We start from the raw sequence: 10,124 nt of genomic DNA, 5'->3' as shown, positions 1-10,124 counted from the left end.
CTAGATTTTTTTTAAAAGAAAAAAAAAAAAAAGAAAAAGAAAAAAAAAGAAAGAGCATTTATTTTATAGAATTAAGTTACTATTTGTGCAATTTGGCACCAAACTTTCTAATCCCCATATTGCCGCTACAGTCATGCCCGACCCAATCGCACCGGCCCACTGAGCCCAAATTGCCCACCCAAGGTTTTTTCTGTAGTTTACCCACTACTTCAAGGGCATTTTAGATATAACACAACCACTATATTTATATTTGGCTTCATTGCAGTGTCAGCTAGGCTTTGTAATTCCATCAATTAGGGTTTACGGTTTGTTTTGGCGGCGGAGCTTCAGAGCCTGCAAAAATGGTGGAGAAGACGAGCAGAGGAAGAAAAGAGGAGGTTGTCACCAGAGAATATACCATCAATCTCCACAAGCGCCTTCATGGATGGTATATAGGCTCCTCAACGCTTTAAATTTCTTCTGGTGAACTTTTGTTTCTAGTTTTATTCTCTGTCGTCTTCCTCTTAAATTACTTGGATCTGCAACACATTTGGAACCGTATAAATTTTGAACCTTTCATTTAATTTACGAGGTGGGTTTAAGATTGAGGTTGAATTTTCAGCTACAGGAGAATGATTGAGTTTTGGGCTTAATTTGGATCTCAGAAAGTGCTTAAAATGATTTTTGAAAGCGTTTTAAATCTTTTTCAGAGACCAAAACAAAACCTTTGGGATCGGTATTGAGCTAAAAACCATAGTTTGCTGAAACAAATTCGCCTATCTTCACGGTTGTATGTAGTATGTACGATGGGTTTGTTTTGGCCGATTGTTTTTATCTGGTTGGTTATCCAAGATTGTATGTAGCAATGTTTTCAAATCAAATCCTGAGTATTGGCTGTTGTATCACTATCTTTCATTTTGCTTTTTTTTAATTGCATTTTACAATTTAGTTCTTGCATGTTATAGACGTTAAGTGTATATTTACTTTCAAATCTAGTGTGCGTATTGATGCCGCATTGAAATTAAAGGAACGCATTGCAGTAAATTGCGTGACCACTGGCGTTCTGTTTAATAGCCATCAAAATGATGGATTTGTACTTTCTAAGTTTTTTATTTTTTATGGTAAATGGAGCATTTCAATTTCACTGTGTGTCCATAGTGCTTGATGGTGGCTATATGCCAAGCATTTGAAATGCATTGCAAAGACTTGGTGATTGCCTTTTGATGTCAGTTAGTGAGATTTATATATACCTGTGCATTCTTCTTCATTCGAGTGAGTGCAACAATGGGACAATTAGAACAAGAAAAATTCTATTTTTTGCATGTGAGGGGAGTGAGATATTGGGTGTATTAGGGGTTACTAATTGAGTGTTTCTCACCACCATTGTATCCCACTTTTTTTTTTTTTTTTTCACATGACAGAATTCAAGTCGCATTATCAACTATCCATCTTGCCTTGATGTGAAGATTTGTTGATGTGGATTTTGTCGCACGAGATCAAAAGTGTTATTTAAGTTGGTCAACTTTTTCGACTGACTTTTCTATGTCGAGTGGTGAGCTTTGATATCCCTCTCGAAGGGATATGTGTATAGATCCGTGAAAGAGTGCAGTAGCTGGAGGATTAGAACATGAAAAACAAAATCTCTTTTGTCATGTTTGGGGAAGTGAGATTTTTGGTGTATTACATACGAGCTTTTGAGTCCATTTTTTTTTTCCATAAGAATTTCAGATATCATAGGTTGAATAGATTCTGTCTAGACATTTGAGAAGGAACATCCTTGAGTTTGTAAAAAAAAAATTGGAGTGCCCTTGTGTGTTGTTGGAGTGGGTTTAGCTTGTGATGTTGAAGTTTATAACAGCATTAATTAATGATAGGCCTTGTGGTAATACTTACCTCGTGTATCCTATGACAAGATTCGTTCTAACTGAATACAATGAGGGTAGAATCATTAGGTTTTCATTCTGAATTGGAGTGCCCTTGTGTGTTGTTGGAATGGATTTAGCTTGTGATGTTGGAGTGTACAACAGCATTAATTAATGATAGGCCTTGTGGTAATACTTACCTCGTGTATCCTATGACAAGATTCGGTCTAACTGAATACAATGAGGGTAGAATCATTAGGTTTTCATTCTGTGGTATCAAGTGCTGTTTATGATGTTACTTGTGGGCATTTTGATAACTTCATGTGATTTCAAATTCTGATTTTTTTTTTTGTCATACTTTGATTTGGATTATACATAACCATGAGTTCCTTCTTATTGTCTCTGAATTGAGACAGCAATTCTCTGACTTTCATTTGGTGTCATGAGATTGTAGTATTTCGTTAGAAATTAAAGTGAAATTAAAGTACAGACGGTGTGTGTATTTTTTTTGTTTGTAGCACATTCAAAAAGAAGGCTCCAAAGGCCATAAAGGAGATAAGGAAGTTTGCCCAGAAGGCTATGGGAACAACAGATGTCAGGGTGGATGTGAAGCTGAACAAGCTTATATGGAGCCGGGGGATCCGAAGTGTGCCTAGGAGGATTCGAGTGCGCATTGCCAGGAAAAGAAATGACGAGGAAGATGCAAAGGAGGAGCTCTATTCACTAGTCACTGTCACTGAGATTCCACCAGAAGGTTTGAAGGGATTGAGCACCAGGGTCATCGAAGAAGATGATTGAATAGTAGCCTGATATTTGGTGACTCATTCATTCCATATCTATTTTACTTCCTATTTTTGATATGTTTCGGGATTGACTAGATCATTAACACTTGAGCAACAGTGAGTTGATGTAATGGATTGTAAAGCCTATGTACGGCTTTTTTTTGGGGTCTATTCTCTGACTGTTTCTTGACCACATCAATTGATTCTGCTTATTTTCACTTTTATCTTACATGAGACTTCCTATGATTATTGCGATTCTGAGGGGGACTATCAAGGTTGTGTTGTGTGACAAAATGTTTTTGAATAAAGAAATGAGTCGGTTATTACCCATATTTGAACAATTTCAACGAAACTATCATTTGTGTTATCTGGTCCAAAGAATCAAAGTAGTGTTGAATGTTGATTGCATAATGATATCTGAACTAGACAACTGTTTTAGCTACTGAAAAATGTCTAGAAACTAGATATTTCCAAAATTTTCTTATGGTCCATTTGAGATTGCGGTTTCAATAAGTGCGATTTTTAAAATTGCGTTTTTGAAATCGTCGTTTTTTAAAATCGTAAAGGCGTTTGGTAAAACATGTTAAAAAGTATTTTTTTTATCAAATATTTGTTATGCAAAATTCTAATTTTGGTTTAAATTCACATTTTTTCAAATAAACACTTCCTAGCCTGCTTATCAAAATTGTAAATTTTTTTCTTATTTTAAATTAAGTACTTTTTAAATCGTAATGCCAAACATTTTACGTTTTACAATATCTTTTAAAAACGTAAATTATTCTTGCGAAATTGCAATCCCAAACGCACCCTTAATTGTGCACCAATTAACATGTTACACTTAGGATTGTTAAAAGAGTAAGAACAGGTTTGTGATTGCGTTTGAGAAATATAGCTCTTAAGTCAAAAACGTTTTTTTGACAAAAGCTTCATTTTTAAATTTTTGCCAAAAAGTGCGATTTGGTTATTTTTGAGTTTTTTTAACCCTTAAAAGCGTTTTCAATTTCTTTTGTACTTTTTTTTTTTAAAAGAACTTTTTAAGTTAAACACATTTTTAGATAAAAAGTGTATTCGACAATGTGCACCAGAAATAAACAAATAAATTAAAAGGTCAAAGAAAACTGTAACACAGTGAACAAGGGTGTGAGATGAGAAGGCACTGTGTGAGATGAGAAGGTTGGAGAGTGGAATCTTTTATTAAAGTCATAGTAAATCGCAAAAAATCCGGGTATGTTTGCTAAATGTGTTTTAATGAGTGTTATCTTTTATCTTATTTATTATTCTAAAGGTATATTTACCCTCCTCTAACTACCAAGTTACAAGTAATTCACAATTAATGTTTCCATTGAACTTCAATTATTGCAATGTTCTCCTATTTTGCAAAAATGACAAAAATATCTCTTATGAAAACTTTATTAAAAAAATTAGAAAAAATTTTAAAATAAAATTTAAAATTTGCTCAAAAGAAAACATTGCAACCTCAATAACAATTTGGTAGGAACATTACAAGTTCGGGGAATATTGTAATTTGGAACTTTGGAAAGGGTAATTGTAATTTTTTTTTTTTTTTTTTGAAAAATATTTTAATGTGACATTGATATATAGGTATTTTTTATATTTTGACAAGTATTTTGTGTTTTTAATTATTTGTTAATGTATTTATTTAAAAACAAAAAACAAAAAAAATAATAAATTATGACATTGAAACCCGGGCTTGGTGGGTTTGGTAATGGTTGAGCTATATATCAGGTAAATTAGTTTGACGTATCTCTTCCTTTTTTTTATATATATATTCTGGCATGTCTCTTCCTTAAAAAACAAGTTTCAATTCACTCATGCGGCGCTTTCAAAGTGACGAGGATCTTGGTTCCACCGCTGCAACTTTGATTTCCACCGCTGGACCCCTCTTCTTTAAATGCATAACGTATCTTCACGTGTGCTGTGTCCTGCTGTTAATATTCAGTCACAGACCGCAACCCCAAATCCAATCCATATCTCTTTCTGTTGGTTGGTTCAAGTGAATGTGGTTGGTTCAAGTGAATGTACAAAGTTTCAGAGGAGATTTTGCTGATCTCTTCCAGCAACGCCGACGAATTCGATCGATCGATGATGATTATCTCCATCATGTGGCAAAGAAACCTTATCACCTCCATCATACATCATGATTACCAGACTTTTCCCCCACCAACGTACCAACGTTCCTTTGTCTTTTCACGATGAGCTGTTTCATCTCTGTTCTGATTCATAAAATTCAACCCCTTTTTTCTACTTTTTTATGCTCAAGGACATTCATTCCATAATTATTGAAACGACCTAGAGAAAAGGTCTAGCAAAATTTGCTCTATTATCTCAAAAGGACTAGTTAATTTGAAGCATTCAGTTTCACTTAGTAACTAAGTTACTAAGCAATGTGGGATTTAACACTCTAACTATCTTTATAAACCACCCACTTTATGTGAGTTTCTTCTCATCTATTCAATATAGGACCGGAGTATTACAAACTCCCCCTCTTAAATTCAATGCTATAATAAATAGAGGCGGCTAGGGTTTCTAGAACTAGGGTTTTTGTAAAAATATTCCTTATAGATAAAATCACTTTAAAACACAATTTTTGTTATATGAATATTCAAACTCATGAACTATTAGGAAAATTTCCTAAATTATACCATACTAACCATTAAACCAATCAAATCATTTGAGATAAATCCTTTAAATCAAATATAGATAGATTTAATTTATACTTTATAGTTGTTTTGATCCATTTAAATAAGTTAAACCAATCATATACTAATAGGCCTACACAACCTATAATAATTTTCTCTTACTATTACAGCAAAAGTTGCATGCAATTGATACTACAAACATTTTTCTTTTTAAGGGTAGAGATCTTAACAATTTTGATATTGTTCAAATCGTTAATAAATTAAACAAAAAATATTTACTTATTGAAACAAGTTTCGGGCAATCGACTTCTATAATAGGACATAATACGAAGAAAAAGATGACAATGATAGGCCAGGTGTGACAAATGACAACTATATGGCAATGGCAACCAGTAAATATGGAGCATCTATGACTGGTGGGTTTTCAAAGTATCTTTTCACTAAAATGCATGTACTCGATCACCATTAAACTCCAAATTAAAGTACAAAATCCTATTTGTTTCTTTGCTTAAAACTGGAAATTATTTTTTTCTTTTTTATTCCTTTTTTTATTTTTATAATTTCAAAATCATACTCACTTTCGGGTCATTACAATATGACTACTTTTCCCACTCCGGAAACCCATCCATGCAAATCACGTACAATGTAGATTAAACACAAAATATAATCGACTAATTAGCAACATATAGAGGACTACGTACTAATTTAGTATCACGTAATACAAACATATTCATCATATGTCGGTTTACCGACACAAACCCCAACCTATCTCGGCCGAAACATATTAGTCTAGCAAGCTTTTAGCGGCTTCCCACAAAGACAATCGTTGTAAACAAACGACGACGCTTCCAGATGGTCGAACGGCGAACCGGCCGGTATTCTACCACATAGGTGGTTATGGCTCAAATCCATGTGTCCGATATATGAAGCGGAAGACACAGATTTGGGTATCGCACCCCTCAAATTATTGTACGATAAATCGAGCACGGTAAAGTACGATCTCGGCCCGAAAACGTCCGGTATGTAACCGTCAAGCGCGTTTCGGCTCAAATTTAAGTTACCAATCCCGGAGCTAAACAGACTAGCCGGTATTCTACCGGATATTCTATTGCCGTCGACATTTAACGTTGCGAGAACCGCCATTTTACCGAGTGAGTCCGGGATTGGACCCGAGATCTGATTCAAAGAAAGATCCAGATCCGCAAGGCGGTAAATTTGGGTAAGCGAAGCTGGGATCGGCCCGGAGAACTGGTTGCGACTCAGCAAAGCTCGGCTCAGCATCCCGAGTCTCCCGAAATTTTGGGGAAGCGCGCCGGAGAGTCGGTTGTTTCGGAGGTCCAGGTGCATCAGGCCGGTAAGGTTCGTAATGGACGGTGGGATACTCCCGTAGATGAGATTATCGGCGAAGTTGAGGACGGAGAGCCGCTGGAGCCGGCCGATATCGTGCGGAATCTCGCCCGAGATCTTATTGCCAATAAGATCCAAGATTCGGAGAAAGGGAAGCGAGGTGATACACGTGGGGATCTCGCCCGAGATGCCCTTCCAATCAGCGATAATGATCGAGGAGAGGCGCGTGAGACTACAGATGGAGCGTGAGATGTAGCCGGTCATGTGACCGGTGCGGTGGGCCCGCTCGAATATCGGGTCCTCGGACTCTCCACGGAGGGTGATGTCAGCGACGCGGCGGGTCTCCGGGTCGCAGCTAACGCCGTACCAGTTGTGGCAACAGTCGGCGCCCGTCCACGAGTTGAAGATGCCCAAGTAGGGCTCGTGGAGGGTCGCCTTGAAGGCCAGCAACGCTGCCCGGTCTGACGGCGGGCAGCCCTCAATAATCGCCGGACTAACGGCGAGCAGTGTCAGCGTTAAGTACCAAACCATGCTCATTTTTTAAAGCTTTGCAGTGATTACGTTGGGAAGTGAAGCATGGGCAAGTGGACAGTGGACTAACTAAGTTTTTATAGAGAGAGAAATCAAGTTTTTTTTTTTTTTTTTGACGATGTTGCCCCTAACGTGGTTTTATTGACAAGGATTTTTTATTTTTTATTTGGTGTTTTTGGCTATTGATTGACATGGGATTCAATGGATTCATCACGTGTCATGCTTCCAGCTCGACCTTTTATTGTGTTTAGGGATGGGTGTTGGTTCAGTCGATCTCCGTAAGAGCACCTATCAATTAACCAAATTCATATCAACAAAAAAATAGTTTTGAATTTTTCAGTTAATAAGGGGCCGATTACAAGTTTTTATGTTAATATTTAGGGTTAAATATTAAATACTTTTCTAGAGTTTAGTAACTTTATTTTTACCTTTCTGGGGTTTCATTTTTATCACAGGACTCCTGGAGTTTTGATAAAGGATCAAGTTAGTCCATTCATTAGTTGACCGTTATGACTGACACGTGGACCAATCAGATGTTGACACGTGGCATCTATTTAATTTTTTTAAATTAAAAAAAAAAATGTATTTTTTTAAGAAAAAATAAAAGAAAAAAAATTTGGGGTAGCTCAGCCATTTGGGGGTGGCTCGGCCACCCCCTTTGGCCATGGGGGTGGCCAGCCCCAATTTTTTTTCTTTTCTTTTCTTTTTTTCTTTTTTTTTAAATACTTTTTTTAAAATTTTAAAAAAAATTAAATATGTGCCACGTGTCAACATCTGATTGGTCCACATGTTAGTCCTAACAGTCAACTAACGGTCAACTAATTGATGGACTAACTTAATCCTTTATCAAAACTTCAAGGGAGTCCTGTGATAAAAATGAAACCCTAAGGGATAAAAATAAAGTTACCAAACCCCATGAGGGTATTTGGTATTTAACCCTAATATTTATTAACTTCCTTATAACTCTATAGTTGTTAAGGCATATGTTTTATAAATGAAAATAAAAAATAAATCCATGAGACATGAAACAAAAGAAACAACCACAAATTAGTTGGACAAAACAATAAAGAAGTATAATAAATAAAATTCAAATTTCACTTAAAAAATTAGTTAAGTTGGTTAGTTGTCGGTTAACTGATAAATTTCTTTTTTTCTACTGCCTACCAAATTGAATCAACATCGAAATAATAGTTTTATTCTACCTACCAATCGCCAGAAGTTGATTGTCGGCCTGTGACAATTTAGGGCAATCGATAGATGGTCAGTAGGCGATAAATAGTTAGTCTGCTCACCTCTAATTGTGATTGTTTGCCTCATTGAATCATTGGAGAACATGTTACAAATTGATGTGACTATTTACATGCACTTATTATGTTAGCCACTAAAATGTGAATGGCCACGTTCCTATTTACATGACACTATTTATATCTATAAATAGTCATGACAGTTTACGCGAATACTTATCATTCTAACCACCAAAATATATATTATATAAAGAAATTGTAATACCCCCAATCACTTTCCGTAGAAATTGACTACAATGTTTCAGTTTGCACTTCAATTATTGTAATCGGCGATAAAATTATAAACATTAAAAAATAACAATGATTTTCTTATAAAATAGTTGTTAAATAAAAATGATGTGATAGTTGTTAAATGCACTATGTGATACATAAAAGTGTATGTGATGTGCGTGCAGCTTCATTTTTTTCTGACAAAAAAAAAAAAAAAAAAAAGATGAAAATCATATGCAAGTGAATTGATATATTAAGCTTACGTACGTAGTATAAATGTCTGACATATCAAACATGAGTGAATAGTGATTTTAAGATCTTTTCTGCCACTGTTATACATATTTCATATCCCCTAAAATTTTGAGGAGAATTCTAGTTTCTAAAATTTTAGATTCAGATCATTCATTTTCATCAAAGAACCATTATCTTGTCACGTGTCTCACTTCTAATAAAATAATATTTAAATTTTTAATGATATTAATAATCATTATTATTTTATTATTTTATTAGTAGTGGAACACGTGGTAAGATAATAGCTTTTAAATAAAAATAAATGGCCTAAATATAAAATTTCAAAAACTAAAATTTTTCCAGGAATCCAAATCCCTGTTTTTTTTTTTTTTTTTTTAAGTAAATCCCTGTTATACATAAATCAAATTGGACAGAATATTTTAATATCCAATGTCGGCATAGGTTTCTTTCAACATTATCCTATTTTTAGTTGAAAATATATATATATATATATATATATATATATATATATATATAAGGAGAAAGAAATATGGGAGGGAGCTGAAGCTAGTTAATAATAATTGAGGAAGAACAGCCCAACATGTGGAGTGGATAAGCTTTTGGAAGGGGAGGGGCATGGGTCATGGGTGTACGTTGCACACGTACGTGGTAGTTTTACGTCGAACTTCAATTTTTTTTTTTTTTTTTTTTTTTTTTTTTTTTTTTTATGTGCTGTCTTGAATTGCTCCGACTTGTTATTTGTATAAATGTTAAAATATTAATTAAATAATTAAATATTTTTATTTTTATTACCTTAAAATTTAAAATAAATGGTATTATTGTATTAGAGAAAAAGTTTTGAGTCAACAAGAATATTGTTTCTTGAATTTACTTTTTATTTTAATTGAATATTTTACATTTTTTTTTTTTTGATATGTCCACAGAAAAAAATGTGAAGAGAGGAGATTCGAATTAGTAATCTCTAATTTATTAGGCGTGGTCTACAGTCGATTGCACTTATTGAGTTAGAGTTTAAGTTCATACATAAGAAAAAAAAAAAAAAATATATATATATATATATATATATATATATATATATATATATCAATTAAAATAGAATTTACGACCATTCAGCATATTTTGAAGTTGTGAGACTTTAAGGATAATCTGAATAAAAAAAAAAAAAAAAAAAAGACAAACAAAAAAGGAATTTAAGGA

At 34.2% G+C, this 10,124-nt stretch overlaps 2 protein-coding genes across 2 annotated transcripts; one reads left to right on the top strand and one right to left on the bottom strand.

Moving 5' to 3' along the window:
- The first annotated feature begins 276 nt into the window (after nt 1-276).
- On the top strand, nt 277-2,841 carry LOC132163707 (large ribosomal subunit protein eL31). The gene is made up of 2 exons (XM_059574077.1): nt 277-427; nt 2,360-2,841. The coding sequence occupies exons 1-2, from the start codon at nt 342-344 to the stop codon at nt 2,637-2,639; spliced, it is 366 nt and encodes a 121-aa protein (XP_059430060.1). The 5' UTR covers nt 277-341; the 3' UTR covers nt 2,640-2,841.
- A 3,070-nt stretch (nt 2,842-5,911) lies between these two features.
- LOC132163561 (uncharacterized) lies at nt 5,912-7,219 on the bottom strand. Its single transcript, XM_059573882.2, has one exon. It carries the CDS (start codon nt 7,165-7,167, stop codon nt 6,073-6,075), a length of 1,095 nt encoding a protein of 364 aa, XP_059429865.1. The 5' UTR covers nt 7,168-7,219; the 3' UTR covers nt 5,912-6,072.
- Nucleotides 7,220-10,124: the final 2,905 nt, after the last annotated feature.

The sequence above is a fragment of the Corylus avellana genome, chromosome 8 (assembly GCF_965113065.1).
Source record: "Corylus avellana chromosome 8, dhCorAvel1.hap1.2, whole genome shotgun sequence".
Classification (NCBI taxonomy): Eukaryota; Viridiplantae; Streptophyta; class Magnoliopsida; order Fagales; family Betulaceae; genus Corylus; species Corylus avellana.
This window is presented reverse-complemented; position numbering and strand designations above follow the sequence as displayed.

Bases quoted from the DNA above. Each gene is read 5' to 3' on its own strand.
- LOC132163707 (XM_059574077.1), top strand. From the start codon at position 342: ATGGTGGAGAAGACGAGCAGAGGAAGAAAAGAGGAGGTTGTCACCAGA. The intron at 428-2,359 runs GTATATAGGCTC...TTTTGTTTGTAG, and splicing joins CACAAGCGCCTTCATGGATG to CACATTCAAAAAGAAGGCTC.
- LOC132163561 (XM_059573882.2), bottom strand. From the start codon at position 7,167: ATGAGCATGGTTTGGTACTTAACGCTGACACTGCTCGCCGTTAGTCCG.